The sequence below is a fragment of the Crotalus tigris genome, unplaced genomic scaffold, assembly GCF_016545835.1.
Source record: "Crotalus tigris isolate CLP2741 ecotype Arizona unplaced genomic scaffold, ASM1654583v1 scf7180000024375.2447938, whole genome shotgun sequence".
In the NCBI taxonomy this organism is placed as follows: domain Eukaryota; kingdom Metazoa; phylum Chordata; class Lepidosauria; order Squamata; family Viperidae; genus Crotalus; species Crotalus tigris.
In genome coordinates, this window is record NW_024100545.1 from 450,006 (window position 1) to 474,584 (window position 24,579).

Below are 24,579 nucleotides of genomic sequence, written 5' to 3' on the forward strand. Positions count from 1 at the left end.
TAATGTAAACACTGTAACAATAAAGAACAAGGTTTATTTTTAACTTGGCTTGACCAAAGCTCTGTTGCAAGGACTAAAGGTGACAGTTTAGAGAAATATTAATCAGATACATCTACTTAAAGCTCAATCAATTTTCTTTTTTATTATTTTTCTACAGAAAAGCTAAGTCACCAACCCAGGACAATGAAGATGATCAGAGACCTCAGAGACCTCTGGGTCTACCGTCGATTCTTTCTCATTATTTTTACTCCCCTTCTCCTGCTTCCATTACCTCTCATCATCAGGACCAAAGTAAGTGAGAACTGCAGAGCTTTTTCAGCTTGGGGCTGTTTAGATATGCTTGATGTGGCCAGCATACCCAGTTGCATTGATTGGGAAAGGCTGGGTTGTATATTGATGTTGAATTGTTTTACCTGGCTTTATCATTGACTTCCAATATTTTATGCCCTACTGATCTCAGGATAAAATTCTGTACAACGTTATAATATATGTGAGATGAAAATGATCAAGCCTCTTTTTCTGATTTTTTCTTAATGTGATTAAGAATAAACTGAGAAGGATAAACCGAGAAGCCATCAATCAAAATACAGTATTTCATATCTTTTGAAATCACAGCTCCTCACAAAATCCTAGAGACTGTGAATTGGTTTACTGCTCATTTGTTCCTTGTGCTCCTCATTGGATATTCACTAGGCTCTAAACCAGTGCTTCTCAACGTTTGTGTGACGGCGACCCCCGTCACACAAACGTGCCGCGCATGCACGGCGCCGCCCCCATGCGCAGCGCCACCCCATGTGTGGCGCCACCCCCATGCGCAGCGGCGCCCCCATGCGCGGCGCCCCCATGCGCGGTGCGCATGCACGGTACCGCCCCCGGGGGGGAAATGGCGGATCGCCTTGTTTGGCGACCCCCGAGAAATGGTCGATCGACCCCAAATGGGGTCACGACCCATAGGTTGAGAACCACTGCTCTAAACAACTACAATAATCATGATAAAAATGCCAAAATCTATGTAAGGGCAATATCTTTCTTAAGCCAACGAAGAAAACATGTAAACTTTTGAGTTCTTCAAAATGGTAAAACAGTTGAGAAGAGATGGGAAATGAAATAAGGAAGAAATAAAATTGATGTTGGCACTGTGTATTGGTTTCTACAACATCAAAGCATAATTCAGCTTACTTATATCTTTATGGTTTAGTATGTTGGTATTTGAAGCCAATATATTTGTAAACCATGGCTTGTGACTCAGGTTTTTGTAGAAACCCACTCAATTGTGGTTTAAATAATAAAGCATGGTTAAACTAAACCTTGACTTACTGTGCTGGGTGAACCTTGTCACAAAGCTAAAACATGTTTAGTTGTGGATAGAAAATACTAAGAACTATGGAAGTTTCAAACTACAGCTAAGGCAACAGGACTGAAAAAAAAACTTACACAGGGTTTTGAAAGTATAAAATTCAGTAGGAATGTCAGTAATCCCATCTTAATAAAATGAAATAAATAAAAAGATGAAAATCATTTTTACAATTGCTATCATATATTCCAGGGGTATCCCCAACCCTGATTCCTAGTTTCCACATTCAAACAAGGCAGAATTTTAAAAGTATGGCAGAGGAACACCATACAAACCATTCTTTCCCAAAGAAGACATTTTCATGAATCTGAACTGGTTAAATTCTAGTCTGTAATATTTGTATTCACACACACACAAATATCAGATAAGGCCAATGACCTTCCCTAGGGTTACATGTAAGCTTCAAATATTCTTTCTTGGACCATTTTTTATTTTCCTTTGAAACAGCAGCATTTGCTTCATGCTTCTCCTAAATACCTATTCTCTGGAGAGTTTTCTCAGCAGCCTTTCCCTCTTTTTGATATCTTAAACTGCCTTCCACTTGTTTTGATTTCAAAACAAAGTGTCATGTCTATGGGGCATTGTATGGAGGCTGCTGGAAGATGGAATTTGGCAGGTATTGGGGTTTTTTTTAACACATTAGATGCTTTCAATATTAATTAATCAATACCCTCTAAGTTCTGTGTGCATCAGTGGCTGATACATGAGGACCATGGTAACAATAGAGGATGCAGTTGCCAAGAATGCAGCCCAGGCATTTAGAAAACAGTACAGAGGCTGCATATGAATGCAACATTTTCTATTCAACATCTTCTGGTGACAGAAGGTTAAACTAAGCAGAAAACAGCAGCTTGTTAACTGGACAAGTGTGGCTTTTTATCTGGCAATGTAATCAAGGCACTTGTCAGATGTTAATAATGTTAATGAGTGAATTTTTGACTCCATGAAATTCTACAACAAAACTTTATTTTTGAGAAGCTGTCAACTCTCATCCTGATCAATGACTGTAGCAGTTTTATTAGCTATATGCTTTCCTCCAACTTTACATCTGTAGAGTATATTTTCACAGTACTGCACAGTTCCTTTAAGTGCTAAAGGAGGGAAATAAATCTCCCCTAATGCTGATTTTCTTCCTATCATAATTAGTCATAACAGCATTTTCAGAGAAGTTATTCTGAGAACAAATAAAAATAGACTTTGAAGATTGAAAGGTGAATTTATCACATTCATGCAATGTTCTTTTCTCTAGTGTCTTTTATATAATAAAATGGATTTGCCATGCAGCAATAACAATATATCCAATGCACAGTCCTTTAGGCATATAGATGTCTGTTTGGATATACAGGTAGTCCTCAACTTACAAACAAATTTGAGCCTAAAATTTCTGTTGCTAAGCGAGACAGTTTTGCCCCATTTTATGACCTTTCTTGCCACAGTTGTTAAGTGAATAACTGCAACTGTTAAGTTAGTAACATGGCTGTTAAGTGAATCTTTCCCATTGAGTGCTTGTCAGAAGGTTGCAAAAGGTTCTGCTCATGATCCCAGGAACTGTCATAAATATGAACCAGATGCCAAGTGCCCAAATTTTGACCATGGGGATGCTATAATGGTTGTAAGTAGGGCTTTTTTTCTCATAGAATGCCCAGAACAGAGTTCCGGCACCTTTTTTGTATGGAACCTTGTAGAATAGGCAAGGCGGGTTGTAAGACATGTGTGAGTTCCGGCACCTTTTTTGTATGGAACCTTGTAGAATAGGCAAGGCGGGTTGTATGACATGTGTGAGTTCCGGCACTTTTTTTTTTTTTTACAAAAAAAAGCACTGGTTGTAAGTGTGAAAAACGGTCATAAGTCACTTTCTTCAGTGCTGTTGTAACTTTGAACAGCCACTAATCGAATTGTTATAAGTCGAGGACTACCTATAGAGATGGATGTGATGGATACATAGAGCAGTATAGCTGACAGAGAAACCTATGTTGACATATGAAACTGATGTATGTGAAGCAGAGTCTCGTTGTATATTTATGGAAGCTGATATCATTTATATAGCCATAATATAGTTCAGATATGTTAAATCTCATGACGTCACATGACGTCGCACAACATATCGGGACGGTTTTGCCATTGCCTGCAATGGGGTGGGAACGGCTTCCGGATGACATGTCCGGCCCATGGGCCAGCAGTTTGACATCCCTGATATAATTGGAAGGGCACACTTTGTGTATGTTAAGTTATGAAATATGAGTAATATGATATGGTACTGTGAATGGTACAGATAGCAGCAAAGAATCTTATGACATATTGAGCTGTGACCTAGGAACTATCAGTCTTAATTTTTCTTAGTTTTTCAGCTTGTATAGCGTTATCAAGTTCAGATTATTTCCCTTGAATTTTTTAAAAGTTTGCAGTGAAAATATTCATGTATTTTGATGCCTATTTCTTTAAGCATCCATGCTTGTGTATGTATGTATGTACATAATATTTACAAAAATCTTTGACTAATGTGAGAATTTCTACATTATTTTTACAAATTTATGTTTTTTTGACTAAACTTTTCATTTAGGTGAGTTAGCATTCTAAATGCTTATGCCATACGAAATGCAAAAGTAGTTGTGTTTATGTATTAATTCAAACATGCAAACTTAAATAAGTGTTCATAAATTTGCCAGATGCAAGCTGAAAAATTCCTGGCAGGAAAAAGAAATTTTGATAACTTCTACTATCTAGGGGGCCATCCAGATTTTTCAGTCCCAAATCCAGTAGCCCAACATTTGCATTTGGAAATTTTCAATCTAAATGCATATATCCCCATCTCAGTTGAAAGTTTCCTTATCCATCTACATAGATGTAATAGTCTTCTCTCAGTATGATTTGACACTGGTCTTTCTAAAATTCTCTAAAAGTCAATCCTTTGCAACCTTTAAGTATGTTAATGTTTGGTACCAGAGCTCTAATTCTTAGTAATTCTAAATCGTAAGTAGTTAAAACTATGCAGTAAAATTTTGGATGGCATCTTAAGAAATTAATCATTGTTTGGGAAATATGTGATAAATATGTATGATTGGCCACAAAAGGCAGGTAGCCTCCCACTGCACAGTCTAGACCAGTGATGGCGAACCTTTTAGAGACTGAGTGCCCAAACTGCAACCCAAAACTCACTTATGTGTCATCGGGTGCCAGGTGGGTGTGGCCCATTGGGTGGGTGTGGCCCATTGGGTGGGCATGGTCCATTGGTGGGTGTGCCTGCGATGGTAATGGCAGACTGGATGGGACTAAAAAGTTCAATCAATCAATTCCAACTTTGCGAGATCTTTTTTTTTCCCCACGAGAAGTTGAAATTGATTGATTGAACCTTTTTTTTTGTTGCACATGGCGGCGGAGGCCTAAAGCAAAAAGGTTTTATAAAACCCAGCTGGAGGACTGGAGCGACAGCGCGTGTCCCCACAGAGAGGCTCTGTGTGCCACCTATGGCACACATGCCATAGGTTCTCCACCACGGGTCTAGATCCATAGTGATTATATTTATTGTTGTATTTTTTTTTTAGAATACAATTCTGTAAAAATGGAAGTGTTATAAAAATGATATTTTATTACTGCATTTTCAACAAATTGCATGCAATAAAATAGAGAAGAATAAATTGCTCTTGTTTACCATCTTATTGAAATGTAGCTGTGCGTAAGAGATAGATAATTTAGTTTCAGGCAGAGAGAAGAAACTATGCTCAATCTGTTATTGAAATGACTAATCTTTCAGCTAATCTTTCTTCTCTAGAGTACGAGCACAAGAATAGTTTAAGGCATTCTTCATGTAGTAGAGGGGAAAAAAACTGGCTGCAAAAGCTTTAATATGTATAGATTTTCTTTGCTTTGGTTTCTTGAAGATTTCTTTGCAATTTTACTGAAAGCTGGTAACAAGTAGTGGTTTCCTGTTTTTAATCTCCACTCTGGGACACAATCTGTTGCAGAGGGCTAAGGATATGGAAAGGCAGACAAAAATGTTCCATCATTAAGAATGGATCTTAGGGTCCCCATGACACATATATCACATAACTCCATGGTGACTGTCTTATGCATTCCCCCCCCCCGAAATTTTTAGAAGAAACAACAAACATGAAGAAACATATTCCTAATCCAATTTAGGAGACTGTTTTATTCATATCCGGATCACCAATCTTATTGTTATGGTTCCGGCTAATGAAACATTTCAAAGAACTTCCAGGCATTTATTTTCCTAAAAGTCTTTTATTGTTACAAAATGTCGGCACAGGCACAATGGAGGGATGCTAGGATCTAAGTTCTCTTCCTCTGAGCAGTTAAATTATCAGCATGTTCTCTCCCTAAATTAGCCGTCATATCTCACATTATCCAATTAGTGTGAAGGTCAAATGTTTTCTTCCTCTTTCTTTCCCGGGCTTTACTCCCAACCCCCCCTTCTGCTCTGTATTAACCCCATAATTACCAGACAATTCTGCATATTGTCAAAAGCAAGAATATACAATATTTGCAGTGTTGACACTTATATGGCAAGTCTCAGTCCAAATATGCAGACTTCAGCAGATGGGAAGTATATGAGAATGTCTTCAAAAAGACTTGGGTCCTAGGGCATTCATTTTTGTTTGTTTATTTTGAGGACAAAGCTTAAGCAAAAGAAATAACTCCATGAAGGCACATCCCCAGAACACAAATTTTATATAATTGAAACCAAAACAAGACAATTGACCTACAGATTGAAAACTGCAATTAGCACAATATTTTTTAAAATCACTTCTATATAGTTATCAAACTAACTGCCCAGATGAGTACATTTCTGTCAGCAGAATAGTGTTGCCATGAAATCACTTGATTTTAGTCCAAATAAATGTTATTCCCTTTCAGTATGATAACGTGAAACTTCAGTATGGATTCAAATTGGCAGAAGGTTGTCATGGTTAACTTTTGTATGTAGAGGTTGGGTCAGCTTCTGTTTATTGAAGGATTCATTGAAACCTGCCATTTGACCAGGTGTTTAAACTTTGGTGTACAACTATATATATTTGGAATAGCATTTTCTCTTTGGTTCTTTGGATTTTGTCATTTGGCTACAATTATTGTTTAATGTAAATCTAATTTGTTTTAAATTATTTTTTTCTAGGAAGCAGAATGTGCATACACATTGTTTGTAGTTGGTATCTTCTGGCTTACAGAAGCTTTGCCTCTGGCTGTTTCCGCATTAATTCCTGCTTTAATGTTTCCACTGTTTGGAATATTGTCTTCAAAAAAGGTATATCTCTTCTGTTTGTTTCTTTTTCTCTACGGTTACTCCAGCAGACAGTCAACTTATATTTTAAAGATTATAATGCATGTACTCTCTTTGATCAGATGTTGGTTTATAACAGGCATGTCAAACTCATGATGTCACATGACATTGCATGATGTATCACAACTTTTTCCCCATTGCCGGCAATGGGGTGGGCGCAGTTTCAGTATGATGCATCCGGCCCACAGGCTGGCAGTTTGACATGCCTGGTTTATAATGTGCCAGATGCTAAAAGGAGGGCTATGAGAATTAAGCTGCAATAATCCAGACTACCACTAGGGTCAACAAAGATACACAACTCTAATTCTTTGCTGCCATCTAGTTGCTATTTGTGGAACCAATTAAATAATTCTACTAAAATGCCTTGGGTTCACTTAGAGTAGGGGTCCCCAACCCCCAACCCCCGCAAAGCAAAGCGCCATCCACGGGATGCATGCAGCACACAACACCACATCCCCTCCAGTCTGCAGAAAAACCTGTTCCCACGTAACCAGTCCCTGGTGCCCAAAAAGTTGGAGACCTCTGACTTAGAGCACATCTTAAAATCATCCTGACTTGTATTTATTTCTGCATTAGAGATGATTGTGATGCAGAAATTTAAGAATAGAGCTGGTCTGGTACAATGGTTATTAATACCAGGCTAAAAACCAGCAAACTGTGAGTTCTAATCCCACTTTAGGATCACCATGAAACTGCTGGGTGACCTTGGGCCACATACTCTCCCTCAAGGCAGTGACAAACCAATTTCAAAAAACTTGCCAGGAAAACTGCAAGAACACAGAAAGATGACTGAGCAGGCTGCACTATGATGGCACTTGCTTATAATACTAAAAACAAAATCACTTTTCATGAACTGAGCCATAGAATGAAACTGAGATCACTTAGACAACTAAGATACTAAGAAGTGAATGAAAATGACTTCCTACATCCATCTAAATTTATCTTACAATTCCCTAATTCTCATTAGCTCAGTTTATTTTTTTTATCTCAGTTTCTCTGAAACTGCTTCATATTTTTTTTTGTTTTAAAAACTTTTTTTATCCCAGAGGAGCCAATGTGTTTTGTGTATTGAATATCAAAAATTTAAAAGCATGCACTTAGCTAATAAGACATATTTTGATTTTTAGGTGGCATCTGCTTATTTTAGAGATTTTCATCTGCTCTTGACTGGCATAATTTGCCTGGCAACATCAATTGAAAAATGGAATTTGCACAAAAGAATTGCTCTGAAAATGGTGATGCTGGTGGGTGTTAACCCTGCATGGTATGTAGCATGCATGTATGTGCATGTGTGTATGTGTGCATGTGTGTCCGCGCACGCATGAAGGTGCCATTGAAATGCCATTTGGTTCAGAAATGACTCTGCTTTGCAACTTAGTTGCCTCCTCTTTTCTTGACATTTTGTTGTCCATTAGCAATCACACACTGGAAAGAAATTCAACAGGTGCTGTTTTAGTACAGTTCCACTATTACAGAAACAATGGGGCAAGTTGAGCTGTAAGGCATTGCCTGTTTACATGCCAGGATTACTGCTCTATTTGGCTGCTAAAGAGATTTGCTACAACCAGCCTTTTACTGAAATTTAATTATATGTATCATTGGGCGAGAAGACAAGTCGCACATGAAATGCTTCTGTTATTGACGATAATGGTGGATGGCTTGGAACGAAATAGCAGACGAACTAGTGAACAACTCTGACTCATCCTCCTTAATGGCTGAGATTAGGCAACCCACGAGATCTTTCATACACTGCATCGCTATTATTCAATTTATAGTTTAGGTAGTTCCAGCAGCAATTTCAGACTCAGAGGAATATTCTGCCTTTTCCCCAATTTGCTGACTGTTCTTACAAAGAAGAAATTAAACCCATGCTGTGCTCTTTTTTGTTGCTCTCAAGGAGTCAGATGGCTCCTACTGTCCCTTGTCAATCCCATCAGCAAGTCTAAAAGGAGTTTGTAAGCACAGCAGGCTCCCTGAGTCTGAATTGCCAGTGGCGGCTGTGATGGGGAAGCAGTAAGCTGTCACTTACCTCTTTGATTGCAAATTAGCAATGTTAGCTAAAGCAGAAGCGTTTCCCCTCCTAATGTTCAATGTGGGTGAACAGGAAGCCACCATAAGGGCTGGTAGATGTGCTGATGCATTCCTACTAGCAAACTAGACACATACAATACTTTGAAAAAAAAAAGTGGACCTTCAACCACAGCCATCTTGATATTTTGCACATGTGGGCATTCCTGCTGGACACCATGGGATGGATCCAAAGGTAAAACTATCTAGCCATTTATGGCAAGCTAGAAACCTAAGTAGAGTTAGCCTTGAATAGTATTTGTATGAGACGTCACTAGGAAACCTCATGCCAATATAGAATAGACCAGTATTTCTAAATCTTAGCCATGTTAAGTTGGGTGGCAGGGAAATTCAGGGATAAAGGCAGATATATGTAATGTTGCAGGATCCAATATGGGTCAGTCACCAGGACCAGAGGTTTAGTCTTCCAAGCTGGACTGTGCTGGAGCCTATCTTCAGGCAGACTATATGCTTTGGGCTATTCTGTGTGTGGTATTTATATGGTGCCTGGTGTATGGCTTTTTAGTAGTTGATTGGGATGTTGATGGCTGGCTATTAAGTCACTGACTGTTGTTTCCTTGTGCTGCCAAGCCCTCATCTCCTATATAAGTAATAGTAGTAAAGTTGGAAGGGACCTTGGAGGTCATCTAGTCCAACCCCCTGCTCGGGCAGGAAACCCTACACCATTTCGGACAAATGGCTGTCCAGTCTCTTCTTAAAAACTTCCAGTGTTGGAGCATTTACTGCTTCTGGAGGCAAGCTGTTCCACTGATTAATTGTTCTCACTGTCAGGAAGTTTCTCCTTAGTTCTAGGTTGCTTCTCTCCTTGATGAGTTTCCACCCGTTGCTTCTTGTCCTGCCTTCAGGTGCTTTGGAAAATAGCTTAATTCCCTCTTCTTTATGGCAGCCCCTGAGATATTGGAATACTGCTATCATGTCCCCCCTTGTCCTTCTCTTCGTTAAACTAGACATACCCAATTCTCAGCAACCGTTCCTTATATGTTTTAGCCTCCAGTCCCCTAATCATCTTTGTTGCTCTTCTCTGTACTCTTTCTAGAGTCTCAACATCTTTTTTACATCGTGGTGACCAAAACTGGATGCAGTATTCCAAGTGTGGCCTTACCAAGGCATTGAAGAGTGGTATTAATACTTCACGTGATCTTGATTCTATCCCTCTGTTAATGCAGCCTAGCACTGTGTTGGCCTTTTTGGCAGCTGCAGCACACTGCTGGCTCATATTTAAGTGATTGTCTACTAGGACTCCGAGGTCCCTCTCACAGTTACTACTATTGAGCATGGTGCCACCTATGCTGTACTTGTGCATTTGGTTTTTCTTGCCTAAATGTAGAACCTTGCTTTTTTCACCATTGAATTTCATTTTGTTAGTTAGTGCCCAGTGTTCAAGTCTGTCCAGATCCTTCTGTATCTGAAGCCTGTCTTCTGGAGTGTTGGCTATTCCTGCCAGCTTGGTGTCGTCTGCAAATTTGATGAGTTCCCCATCTATCCCTTCATCCAAATCGTTGATGAAGATGTTGAAGAGTACTGGGCCCAGAACAGAGCCCTGGGGCACCCCACTACACACTTCCCTCCATATAGATGCAGTTCCATTGAGGACCACTCGCTGAGTACGGCCGGTCAGCCAGCTACGGATCCATCTGGTGGTGGTTCTGTCTACCCCACATTTTTCTATCTTGTCAAGTAGTAGGTTGTGATCTACTTTATCAAATGCCTTACTGAAGTCCAAGTAAATTATGTCCACAGCATTCCTCTGATCCACTAATTTTGTCACTTGGTCAAAGAATGCAATAAGATTTGTCTGGCATGATCTATTTTTGACAAACCCATGTTGGCTTTTAGTAATGACTTTGTTTGCCTCTAGGTGTTCGTTGATTCGTTGTTTGATTATCTTTTCCAGGATCTTCCCAGGTATTGAGGTCAGGCTGATAGGTCTGTAATTTCCTGGATCCATTTTTTTTCCTTTTTTGAGGATGGGAACTACATCAGCTCTTTTCCAGTCCTCTGGTAGTTCCCCTGTGTTCCAGGATCTTTGAAAAATATAGTTCAGTGGCTCCGATATCACATCTGCCAGTTCCTTGAGAACTCTGGGGTGTAATCCGTCTGGTCCTGGCGATTTGAACTCATCTAGGCTGGACAGGTGCTCACTAACGATTTTCTTGCCTATCTTAACTTGTGTTTCTGTTTTGTTTTTTGTGGCACTATTTTTGATAGGTTGGTCTGTTTTTTCCCTTTGTGTAAAGACAGATGCAAAAAATGAGTTAAATAGTTCTGCTTTCTCCCTGTTGCTTGTCACCTTCTTGCCACTTCCACCCACTAATGGACCAATCATTTCCTTCACTTTTTTCTTGTTTTTTACATGTTGAAAGAAGCTTTTTTTGTTATTTTTGACTTTGGTCGCAAGCCTCAGTTCATTTTGAGCCTTGGCTTTCTTCACTTCATCTTTGCAGGCTCGGGCTATTTGCTGATATTCTGACTTAGTTATGTTCCCCTCTTTCCACTTTCTATACTTGTCCTTTTTATCTTTCAATTTGTCAGAGAGTTCTTTATGCAGCCATGCTGGTTTCTTTTGAGAGCTGTTATTTTTCCTCTTTGTTGGTATTGTGCTAGACTGTGCTTTTATTATCTCATTTTTCAAAATTTCCCAAGCTTCTTGAGTTGTTTTCCCCTTGAGGATTCTCATCCATGGAATCCTTCCCAAGCCCTCTCTAAGTTTATTGAAATTAGCTCTCTTGAAGTCCAAGACTCTAGTTTGACTGTGTTCTATTGGTTGTGCTTCTATAATGTTGAATTCTAATATTGCATGATCACTTCCTCCCAGGGTTCCTATGGCTCCAACACCGTCTATCATTTCATCTCTGTTAGTGAGAATTAGATCCAAAATGGCTAATCCCCTAGTTCCATTCTCTACTTTTTGGGAGACAAAGTTGTCTGCTAGGTTTGCCAGGAACCTGTTTGATCTTCCACTTGGTGCGGAGTTTGTCTCCCAGTTGATGTCAGGGTAGTTAAAGTCCCCCATTACTATTGTGATGTGCTTCCTACATACCTTAGTTAGCTGACTAGCAAAAAGTTCATCTATTTCCTCTGTTTGGTTGGGTGGTCTGTAGTATACACCTATGGCAATGTCATTCCCCCCCCCTTTTATATTGACCCAAATGCATTCAAGACAGTTTTTATCATTGTTGTACTCTATTTCTGTGAGATGTAGTTATTTCTTATATAGAGAGCAACTCCACCTCCTCTTTTATTTGGTCTGTTTCTTTTAAATAATTTAAATCCCTCTAGCTGTGTGTTCCATGTGTGAGTTTCATCCCACCATGTTTCCGTAATGGCAACAATATCGTATCTGCCCTCATTAACCTGAATTTCTAGTTCACCCTGTTTGCTGTTCATACTCTGTGCATTGGTGTATAAACATTTGAGTCCTTTGTGGGTGGCCCTGTGTTTCCTTTCTACATAACCTGTGTGGTGCCTGAGTTCCCCTATTGTCTTACCACCTATTTGGTTAGTGCACTTTATATGGCACTCGCTATTAGAGGCTTCATTTTGATTGGTAGCAAGGTTGGTATTCTTGTCCACACACACATCTGTGCTACATGGACTGATAGCCCTATAGTTTTTAAATTGCCGGGGACAGGGTTGTTCCGTATCAATTAACTCCCTGTCCCCGCTGTTTAGTTTAAATTTCCCTCCAGAAAATCTGTGAATTTATAGCCGAGTAACTCAGTCCCTTTTTTTGATGGATGCAAACCATCTCTTTTGTACATCTTTTGATTGGACCAGCTACTGACATCGTGACTAATATATCCAAAGCCTTCCCCTTTACACCATCCTTTAGCCACATATTGAATTGTGCTATGCGCTGGCCTTTTCCGTTTTGCTCCTTATACACTGGTAAAACCTCTGAGAAAGTAAGCCTACAGCCTATTCTGCTAAGTTCCTTCCCCAAGCTCTGGAAATCATTCTGCACAGAGAGTACATCTTTTTGGGACAGATCATTAGTGCCAAGGTGTACAATAGCCTCCACTTGATAAGCTGGTACTTGATAAGCTGGTGGTAAAGCTGGAGTTGAAGTCCACCCATCTTAAAGTGGCTAAGATTGAGAAACACTGAAATAGACTAAAAGTACATCTTTTATACCTATCTTCTCAGAGAAATTTAAGCTATAGTTCTATAGATATTCACATGGGGATACATTTCAGTAGTTTCAATACTTAGTTATGTAAATTACACATTTAGACTATAATACTGTAATCGGTTTCCTGAGACCCAAGTATTTTAAGTGTCATGTCGCATGTACAATGATCCTTTGCAGTAATGTGAGTATATAATGTAAAATATGCAGAGTATATTTCAAACATAACAGTAATTGAGAGTAAGCAATATTTTTATTAGACAAACATAGATCTGCTTGGTTGCTGCACACACAGATGTACACACAAAAGTAATGACAATTTAATGCTGCATTTAGAGCCTCACACATCTTCTCCAATCATACCAGAGGGTAAACAAGTCACAAAGATTAAATTTATTATACTTTTCCATTTAGTTTGGTCTGGGAAGTTATACCAAAGGAAACATTACAAAGTTAATAAGCTACAGCTGCCCCATGCATCTTTCCTTATAATCTGTAATGGATTTTCCCAGAGGGTTGCTAAATAAATTGATCTTTCTGATGCTTATAATATGGTTTTTGGAATTAAATATATTTGAAATTCCTTCTACAGGAGATGGCATATTCATCATAATTGACTTGTGCCTTTGAATTGTTCAGTCCCGCAACCACTCTTCTGCTTCTCAATCTTGATATCTTCATGCTTGTATTGCATTACATTTTCTCAAGTCAGCATTTTGATAAAAGAATATTTTACACACTTTTCTATAAGAGTAATAGAATATAGATTTAACTTCAGATAATATTTTAATTTAACTCAATTAAGTTAAATTAGTTTGCTAGGTTGGGCAGAGTTTTTATTATGCAATGATGTCATCAATTGTAAATTTGTCAATGGACTCAAACTTTTGACAGCAAATTGCTGCTGCATTTTCACAGTGGGTTGTTTAATGGAGAACTATTGCCTTTAGTGCTGTTCTTTAATATTATTGAATAAGCTTTATCAACTTTAACAAAAGTTTTAAAAGAAAGTTTTACTTTAGAAGTTATTGATATATGCATAGAGGTTCGACACTAGAAACATACTCTGTTCACTATAGTGTGTGAATGACAGAATCAATGTTCATATATAGTAGAAATAGAGAAAGTGGAAGAAAGTATTTATGGAAGAACTGGAAATTAAAATGCTTTAATCATCACTGATTAAAGTAATTTGAATAATAGGGCTTTTATTAGATTAGATAGAACTCTGGTTTTGCTATAATGAAGTTATTTTTGAAGTTATATTGTTTGCACCTTCATTATTCATTTTTTGTTTATTAAAAAGTCTGGATAATGAACGGAATTGACCTTCACTTGATAGCAATAAAACGTTTAAGGAGTTTATTTAAAGCTGCTGGATAGCACTTGTTATAAGCAAAGAGTTTATGTAGAAACACTCATAAAGTAAAACCTATGGATATTGCTAATGTTGTAGGGTCCCAATATGTACAAGTAGAAACCTGAATTATTTAACTGTGGTGATAGCAAAAGTGTCAGTTTTTCTTATTTGGAAAAGTAAGACATTGTAAACAGCATGTAGGAGTGTCAGACATATTCATCTTGAACACTGTTGAAATTGTCAAAATCAAATGCAGCATACACACGCACACACACACACACACACACACACACACACACATACCTGGAGATACAGTTTCACAAATGCAAAAATATTGCTGCCTACAAATCACCTTTTCATTTCATAAGGAATACTAAAATGTTTGAAATTATGTTTCTAACACTTTTTCCAACTTTCAGTTCCTGCCCATCTAATTGTCAAATCCAGCTATCCCAGATTCTCTCTAATTCAGCGCCTCTACAAATTTGTAAAGGGAGATCATGCGTGTGGTTTCTTCCCTGGTGGCTGGTCTTATTACACACACTTTATGATTTAGAAGAAAAAGTAGCAACATGCACTGTTTTCAAGAAATTGTGTTCTATTGCTCTTTGTATCAGTCAGATATTCAGTGAAGTGTGTTTGTGAACTGATGTATATGCTCATGTGTATGTGTGCATAGATTGATAAAAAAATGATTTAGATATTTGGTGAACTGAGATGTTACCAAAGAAAGCCAGCTGCTTGGTAGGATTTATGATTAAAGAATTACTTGTTGTATGGCAGAAACAAGTGACCTTTTGGGGGTCGAGGGCTGTGCACACTTTGGAGTTAACAGACTAATGAGAGAGCCACAGAGTCAATAAGGATATATAAGCATGTGGGTTTAGAGGACATTTGGGGTGCTTCTATTTTTTAATTGTTGACTTGTTTGTCATGAGCAAAACTGAACACCTCATTTATTTCTTATTTCAATACAGAAAGAAAAAGTCTTTCTGTTGTGTTGGGGAGGCTCTTGAAAGAGTTAGCGGTTGCTTTCTCCATCCTTGCTATATGGACTCATTAAAAAGTTCAATGAAATAGAGGTAGTCCTCAACTTCCAACCACAACTGAACCCAAAATTTGTGTTGCTAAATGAGATAGTGAATTTTTCCTCATTTTATGTTGTTTCTTGACACAGATATTAAGTGAATCACTGCAGTTGTTAAATTAGCAACACAGTTGTTAAGTGAATCTGGCTTCCCCACTGACTTTGCTCATCAGAAGTTTGCAAAGGGTAATCACGTGATCCCAGGACACTGCATCCATCATAAATATGTATCAGTTGCCAAGTGTCTGAATTTTTATCACCTGACCATGGGGATGGTGCAACAGTCATAAGTGTGAAAAATGGTCATGTCACATTTTTCAGTGCTGTTGTAACTTAGAATGGTCACTAAACAAACTGTTTTAAGTCAAGGACTACATCCTCAGCGTAGAATATATTTTGAGATTGCCTTTCCCATAAAAGCAATATATTCCCATGCTTTAACTGAAAGAACCATAGAAAGTTACCCTAGTTATCAGCTGAACCACTAGTTGCTCTAATCCACACAGTAGTTATCTCTGCTGACTGTCCTTTCACAACTTTTCTTCTCTCTTTTTTCAGTGGAAAAGCCCAGGGGAAAAGTAGATCCCCCAAGAAAAAGAGATACTAATTAAAAAACACATATATACTATAATTTTTTACCAGATTTCAAACTAATAACCTACTAAAGGTGAAAATAAAGGTTTCCCCTTTCCAGGCTTCTCTGTTTCTTAACCAAGGGAGCTAGCATTGTCTGAAGACACTTCCATGATGATGTGGCCAGCATGTCAAAGATGCACAGAACACAGTTACCTTCCCACCTATTTATTTACTTGCTTTTACTTGCTTTCAAACTGCTAGGCAGACAGGAGCAGAGGCAAGTAAGGGAAGCTCACCCCTTTGCGTGGCATTCAGGTCTTGAACCCAGGCTGCCAATGTTCTAATCTAAACCTAGGTGAGAAGCTCAGTGTCTTTAATCAGTAAACTATCCTGCCCCCTAATAACCTACTATTTATAAGGTACCACTATATAACCTTTGATTGGTTATAGCACTACTGGTAAAGCAAATTCTTGATTCATTTGTGGGGCATTTTCCTCCCTCTCTAAAATAGGCATTAAATAAAAATGGAGAAGAGAATTTTGGAAGATATAAGGATGTAAGGAGAAAAAGAATATTTCAAAATTGCAGCAGGAAAATGCATTTTACATTTGTGACAGGAGGAAGATGCCACATTGTCCATTCTTGCCCTCCCCAAAAAGTTATTGGCCTTTTGAGTGACAAGACAATTAGCTGATGCGTATAATAGAGAGTAATGATGTATTTAATATATTTATATGCATTATCTATATATCAAAACTTCCATGGTTTCTGCTCATCCAGTACAATCCAGCAGAGTGGGATTAATTTTTGCAATTTAGGAAGCACACTACCTCTGTAGTGGCACCTGCCTTCTGGAATGAGATCCCCCAAGAGGTACATACATTTCCCCTTTTGATGATAATATTTACCCTGCCCTTGGATTAGAGTGGATTGGGCTCCTCTGTGATGTTTGCTTCATTGTTGGATTGTCATCTTCTGATTATCTTGTAGTGATTTTTGTACTCCTTATGGTTAATTTTCTGGGTTTGTTGTTATTTTATTGTAGTGAGCCACTCAGAGTCAGTTTGAGTTGGGCGGCATCAAAATTGAATAAAATAATTAAAATAAAATTAATTATATTGATTTAATTGGATCTAGATCAAGGAAAGATCAAAAGCAAGGATTGGAAGAAGACAGAAACCTTAATTTGCATTTTTATAATTACATGCATAATTCATCCTCATCCGCAATCTTTTGCAACAGTAGTTATAAGCCATTTTTTTAAAAATAGCAGGCATAATAAACTGATATTATCCATCATTTAAGCATGGCCTAATAATTATTAGAACCCATACACGGAAGAACAAAGAGATCTATTATTTTATCAGCTACCAGAAGCATGGCATCTGTATTAACCAGAAAGCCAGTTGCAGCTCTCAGGAAGCAAATATATTTCTTACTGTTGGAATTTTCACAAAATCATAAAATGCTGAGCTTTGTTATGAAATCAGTGGATAGCAGTTAGTAGTAGTTATAGGCTTCCCGCAAAGTCTCTAGGAAATATTTGGTGGTTGTTGCAGAGATGCCGAAAAGATACTTAATCACCCATCAAAGAGTTAACAGTAATTTGCTGTAATTGAGAATCATACTCAACCGATTGTTTGCACCATAGCTCTGTTATTTCATAAAGCAAAAAAACAACATTAAAGTTGTTTACAAACATATAATATAATTGATATATTTTATACTTTATCTTTTTTTAAAAAAACTAACTGTATGAACAGTGATTTGTTATAATTGAAAGCTCATCCTCAACTAATGATTAGTAGTTTAAAAAGCTACTGGCTATTTCCAAAAATTAATTTAATATAATTTATATATTTTATAATTTATAAAATAACCCATGAATTATTTTACCCTGCTTGTATAGGATTATTTTTGTTTTGCATGCTTAAAATAAAAAGTTTATGTTAGTGCATTAACATAATAGAGAAGTGTGTATGTGTATGTGTGTATGTTAAGTTGAAACTGTAAAACCTTCTGTGTACCAAACTTTCTATTTATGTAAGGAGTGCCCAGTCTTTGTAGGTATGAGATCTAAATACATCTCTGAATCGTATTCTGGGGCTATGATTTAAAGGGGGCTGGGACAATTTTTTTAAAAAAATAATAACATAGAATGACAGAGTTGGAAGAGATCTTCAGATTTTCTAGTCCAATCCCCTGCTTGAGCAGGAGACCCTATACCAAGTGGCTGTCCAGTCTTTTCTTAAAAGCTTACAGAGATGGGGCACCCACAACTGCTGAAGGCAAGCCTGGTTAATTGTTCTCACCGTTGGGAAATTTCTCCTTAGTTTTTGGTTGCTCCTTTCCTTGCTTTACACAATGTGTTTTATTTTGTTGTTAGAACTGAATTATTGTTGGTTATTGATGACGTACAACACCCAAGTCTTTTGCCCAGTGGGCTGGAAGAAAGAAGAAAATAAGCCTATAAGCTTTAGTTACTTTTAATAACATGTGCTGATAGTGATCCTTATCCATTCACAGGCCATGACCAGTTCAAAAAGTTATATACTCTTTGAAGAGTTTGCAAAACTTATGGTAGGAAGGCTTCCGTTAGGTTTCCCCTATTAAGAGAGTACCCCAGTGTAACCATCAGGTGTAGAGAAGTTGGGGAAGAGGATCAATAGATGTCAGAAGTACTTTGGTAAAAAGGCTTTGGTTCAGTTGACTTCACAATACTTACAGCTTGAGTCAATTCAACTTTGTAAAATTGATTGCCTAGGATGATCTGGCTGTTCTTACTGCATGATTTGAGATCATTTGAGATAGCTCTGCAAACAAAAACCAAAAAAAAGTTGCTGCTGCTGCATTGTTAGAATAAGATTTGGGGAGAAATTTGTTTTATCTTACTGTAGCAAGATAGTACACCCTTTGAGTACACCCTGACTGATAAGAGTATAGGGATTTCTTTCTTTTTTTAATAACATGAACTTATGGAAGTGTTTTCCTAACATATTACAAACACTTTAGAAAAAAACTGTTAAAGCAGTTTTTCATACGTTTAAATAAGTCTACCCTTTCTGCATTACTTTTTACAACTAATAATTTTTATCCTCACAGATTTCAAAGATCTTTACAGTCTTTCACAATTACCTAGACTAGTGCTGTTTGGTGTAAATTAAAACATGATGCATTTAAAGATGATAATCATTAATTGTATTAAAAATGGGGCAATATCACAAATTGAATTTGTCCCAGAATTGCCTTTCATTCGCATTGTATTGTGGGAGTAATTGCACAAAATTGTTCAAGGTTATCCCAATGAAAAGGCAAATCACTGGCTGCTGTTCTATGTAGAGTATGATTTGATGCATTTCCATTTTGGCACATTGCTGAAAATTCTTATGCTAGACTGTTTCCTATATCAAACAAAGATACAGTACTGTCAGCAACTCTGCTGTGTGAGTAATTGAGCAGGTGTTCGAAGGATATAATTTCTCAGTTGGAAAAGAAACTTCAGGAGTTGGCAGTGAAAGCTTATTGGAAGGCCATGGCAATCTAACTAGAAGATTACATATCATTCTTGGAGAATCTTTGTAGAAAAGAATTAGTTAGACTGGGATGCAAGAAACTAAGGCAGAGAGCACAGCCATTAGGTACCAAGGAGTCTCCACAAAAATGAATGGGATCATATCCTGTATGTCTCTCTGTGAGTGTTTTAAAAAAAAGTCAGAGTCATTTTATAACTGCACTATCAAAGTTTTATTCTCTTTTTACATATACAGACCTTTGATCGTGCAGTTGAAGTGATCATCCAACATTTTTGTCCCATCCTCCATACACATTCTTGAAATCCGATAAAATACAAAGCAAGATTCCAAAAACAAAAAACTACTAGAAACATACAGCACAACCAACACATTATGATGAAGCAATTCCCAATTGTACATGTGGAATGAGTTGATTTCTCACTAATGAAGGCAAATATACCTGTCCCAGGATAAAGTTGCAAGATCCAATCTGGATTAGTCACCAGGACCAGAGATTTAGTTTTTGGAACTTTAGGACTCATTCTGGAGCCCATCCTTGGGGAACCTCTCTCCACCAGAATGTGTGCTTTGGACTATTCTATGCATCACATTTATGTGGTGCCTTCCTATTGGTTGATTGCTGTGTTGATGGCTGGTGATTGGCTGTTGTTTCCTTGTGTTGCCAAGTCTAAGATTTGATTTCTACTCCTGCCTTGTTTCCAAACAGAAAAGTGAGACCTTTATACAAATCTGCCTGTTTTGATGCACCAGAAAAATAATGTTAAGAAATGGCCTAATATGGAAAATCTAGGGACCTTGAAAGGCAATATTAATTAATTTAAAATATGGGAAATTGCAGTAATTTAGGTTATTTCAGCAACACTTCTTCACCCATTTGTGCATTTCAAACATCATAAACATTAATGATACAACTCTAGTCTAGTATGCTCAAAATCAGTGGTTCTCAACCTTTTTAATGCCGCGACCCCAACCAGTGTTAAGTCGAGGACTACCCAACCGGTTGTAAGTTGAGGACTATCCAACTGGTCATAAGTCGAGGACTTTCCCTGCCCGGGAGCGCCACGCATGCGTGGTGCTGCCCCCTGCACCGGCCGAGGTGTAGCTGGCAAGCGGCAGAGATGGCGCAGGCCGACCACTGGCTGGGCCACCAGCTGGCCTAGCCCAAGGGAGGTAAGGCACCCGCCGGGCCCCACACATGCCAGCAACCCTCCCTGTGCCCGCCGGCCTCCCACCTCTCACCCCTGGCCCTCTTTTACTTACATTTTTAGTAGTTGCTCAGCAGGGAGGGGTGGAAACTTCCAGACAGCTCGCCTTCGCTGAAGACAACTTGCAGCACCGTTTGCAGAATGGGACTTTTGGCGGGCTCAGCCGGGCAGAGACAGCCTGGACAATTCCTATTGGCTTTTGAAAGCCAATAGAATTAGACTCTAATTCTTTTGAAAGTCAATTCCTATTGGCTTTCAAAAGCCAATAGAATAAAAGGGAGTAGCACAGCTAAGGAAAAGGAGGAAAAAAATGGCAGACTGTGTTGTTTGGCGACCCCTGTGAAATGGTCATTTGACCCCAAATGGGGTCCCGACCCACAGGTTGAGAACCACTGGTCAAAATCAGTGAAGTCAGTTGTGCACCTGTCAGGTTTCAAAAACATTTTTATAACAAAAATAATTAAAGGTGGAATCCCATTTAATGAATCTATTGTCTGCAAATTTTGCCTTTACCAGAATGTAGACTAGTGTTAGTTTTTACATTATGGTATAAATTTAGAACATTGTACATTTATGAACTGTCTGTTGAATCAAATCTATTCAGCTATTCAGTGTGGAAAAAACCAATAATCTTTAAATGGATTCAGAGTCAACTTGATTCAGTTCAATGCATTAAATGCATTTGTTTATTCAAATTTGCTTTGGTTGTTTTTCTCTGAGAAAACTCACTTAACTTGAAAAAGTCATGTGATTTGAATTTATTGGGCAGTATTTTTTTAATACTTTTTTCATCTTATCTTCTTTCCCCCCCTGAAAGTGATGGTATTTCATCATGCTTGCTTTCATTTACTCCCATGGTTAAGTGATTTTACTGAGATCAAGAAGTTCTGTTACAAATACAAATTGGTTCTAAGTTATTTTAATGTTGATATCTTTGAAAATATAGTAAATGGAAATACATATATTATGTAGACATGGTGTAAAAAGTGTTGTTTCCATTATTGTGTGAAATTTTCATAAAACACTTGAGAAAAAAATCCATCAAAGTTCGAAAACTGAATATGTTGGCAATTCAATCTGTACATTTTCTCTTATTCCTTGGTAGAGGCATCTGACGTTTTCATCAAAATGAAGAAAGTAGCATTGTTACATCATGGCAACATTCTATCCCTTTCAATGATGCACATATAAAAAGAGATGGGATAATTGCATTGTAACAGTGCTGCTCTGAGACATGCATGCAGTCTTGTGGATACTTCTGTAGATCATCTGAAGGTCCATATCCTGAACTGTATAGGTAAAGGAAGGGCTGCAGCTTGTGTCAAAAGTCCATGGTTGGGTCTGAAAGTCCATGGTTGGATTATGCAAATCCAACCATAGCTGGGAAAATCCTTGCTTCAACCATCAGAAAACCACTGGCAGTTAATGTAAACAAAAGTGAGATAGATGAGTTAGAGAAGATATTCTACTGTTATCTTCTTAGAGTCCAATTCTGCTTGAATGGCCAGAGTGCTAAGTTAATTAGTTCGTACTACAGCTACATAGAGAAAGGAATTAGAAACTTTAGTAGGTCAGGAGGTGCTAACTCACATTATTTTTAACAGTCTTATTATAATTACTTTATATTAAGTTGAATGTTAATAGTAGACCTAGATGGACTTTTTGCTATTATTTCAGGCTCACCCTTGGTTTTATGGTCAGCTGTGCATTTCTATCAATGTGGCTTAGCAACACTTCTACAGCTGCTATGGTAATGCCAATTGTAGAGGCGGTGGCTCAGCAAATCATTAGTGCAGAAGCTGAAGTGGATGCAATGGATACGACATATGCAAATGGAACCACTAATCCTGCCCTGGAACTTGAAGGTAAGTAACTTCAACCCAGTTTTAACCTCACTTGGAGAAAGATCACCTGAGGAGGGGGAAAAAAATTTCATTTGAACTTTTTGTTTTTGTTTTCACAGAAAACTTTAGTGAGTGTGAAACAGCTGACTGGAAATCCACTAAAGTTGAAGGGTAATATATATAGAAAAAGAGCAAAATATTTATATGATTTACCTTTTTTATTAGCATTAAAATAATTACTACTACAAATATTTCTTTCCAGATATAGCAATGGTACTGCTCACGCTGTGTGTGACATTGAAAATGAAAAGGTATTTAAAATAATTTATCCCCCTTGTTTTAAAGATTAAAGTATCTATGACAGTCAGATTAACATGTTATGGTTTCAGTTATATAGTGTGAGGAATAAAAATTCAACTCCAATGGTGTTAGAAAACAAAACAAATTTTATTGAAGTATTTGCAAAGGCTGGTGGTTCTCTTGGTAATTGCAAATTCCAGAGACCCCACTTGAATCAATTTCAGCATAGACTTTTATATCCTGCCCCGTAGAATTATGCCACATCCTTCCTTTTCAAACCAAGTTGATAGGTCTGAATTAGTCACATGATTTCTGACCGCCTAGCAACCAGACCCTCCAATTATTAGATCAAAAGCCTTTTGTTCCTGTCTTATCTCCCCTTCCTTGTCTGTGGCATGATTTCTAACATCCTACTAACTCAGCCTGTAGCTTATCTACAAGGTGAGCCTGTCAATCTAAACTGGATAATTGCAATTAAAAAGGATTTATATCTTCCCTTGTTTATCTATAAGAATGCCGGCTTTTCAACTAGAAGCTATGTATGTAACAAAACGCATGCTTCGGTTAAACATAGCTGCGCTTTGGTTCATATTTATACTTTAAAATATTGACTCTATGCAGTTTTTATAAAGAATAAACCTTATATAAATTGAATAATATATTATTCATAAATTATATGCTATTCTACAATAGTGTGCACTTATTCTAAAAGTATGCTTTGAATCAGTGAATATAGTCCTTCTCTATTCCTCCAGCTTACTACATCTCCTTTCCTAAAAAATACCTTATCTAAGTGCCTCTACATGCCTATTCTTTAAACAGAAATGGAAAATTACAACATGTACATTTATTATGTACCTCACATATAGTCAGTTGAATAATATTATATAATTATTAATAGTAAGCAATATGACATCTATAATGTTTCCCTGATTTTCCAGATAAGTTAAAACATACAGGTGGCTTAATGTTCTAATTCCAAAGTAATATGCATATTAAGACAAGGGAGAACATCTCAAAGTCATGTTTAAAATTTCAGCTTCCTCGGACAGTTGGGACATTTTATTTATTCCCAATTAAGTTATTGTCATTTTCTATATATCAGTATTCGCAACATTATTACTATTTATTAAATGTATATGCTGCTCATCTCACAGTTTAGCTAATTCTGAGTGAGTTAGGACATAAAACATATAAATATTACAACAATTACAAATATATTTGTAATTGTATTATAAAAAGATTAAAATTACAAAAGATTACAGCAAGCTAAAAAACTATGGGTTTGGAATGGTGAAGCAGTGGTGCCTTCTCTGTTATTGCACCAGCTATCTCCAGGCTATTGGCTGGAGCTTTCAGGGCTAAAAGCCTGTTGGCATACCATGTTTTATGGCATTTCCTTTAGGCCAGAAGTGTGGTACCTTTTTGCAGCATGATGCTCCAAAGGGTGGGGGCCATGGCAGAAAAAGCTCTTCTGAATTCTACCAGCTGCAATTCCTTGGCTGATGGAGTCCATGTTAGGCCTCTTGTGCCAACATGAGTGGGGTGGGTGAATCCCACTGGGGAAAGACAGCTTCTCAGATACTCTGGACCCATGCCATAGAGGGCTTTAAAGATAATGATCGACTCCTTGAATTGGACTCAGAGGCAGATTGACACCTAGTGCAACATGTTGCCCTCCACAAACAGGACATTGAACCATTGTTCTTAACAATTTTCACAGCCTCTATACATCAGGTACAATAGCAGACTTTCTGGAGTGGATGTAGTGTATAGTTCAACATACCTGAAATGCAATCACTTGCTATA

The 24,579-nt window shown here is 37.7% G+C and overlaps 1 protein-coding gene across 4 annotated transcripts in view; it reads left to right on the forward strand.

Annotated features, from left to right (window-relative positions):
- SLC13A1 (solute carrier family 13 member 1) overlaps positions 1-24,579 on the forward strand; it is a 76,940-nt gene that overhangs the window by 32,003 nt on the left and 20,358 nt on the right. For all 4 annotated transcript variants that reach the window (XM_039328332.1, XM_039328335.1, XM_039328333.1 and 1 more), the window contains 6 exons: positions 158-291; positions 6,483-6,611; positions 7,775-7,911; positions 22,304-22,491; positions 22,590-22,641; positions 22,733-22,781. In XM_039328332.1, the coding sequence (XP_039184266.1) occupies positions 184-291; positions 6,483-6,611; positions 7,775-7,911; positions 22,304-22,491; positions 22,590-22,641; positions 22,733-22,781 (663 nt within the window). In that variant the 5' untranslated portion in view covers positions 158-183. The remainder of the gene's footprint in view (positions 1-157; positions 292-6,482; positions 6,612-7,774; positions 7,912-22,303; positions 22,492-22,589; positions 22,642-22,732; positions 22,782-24,579) is intronic.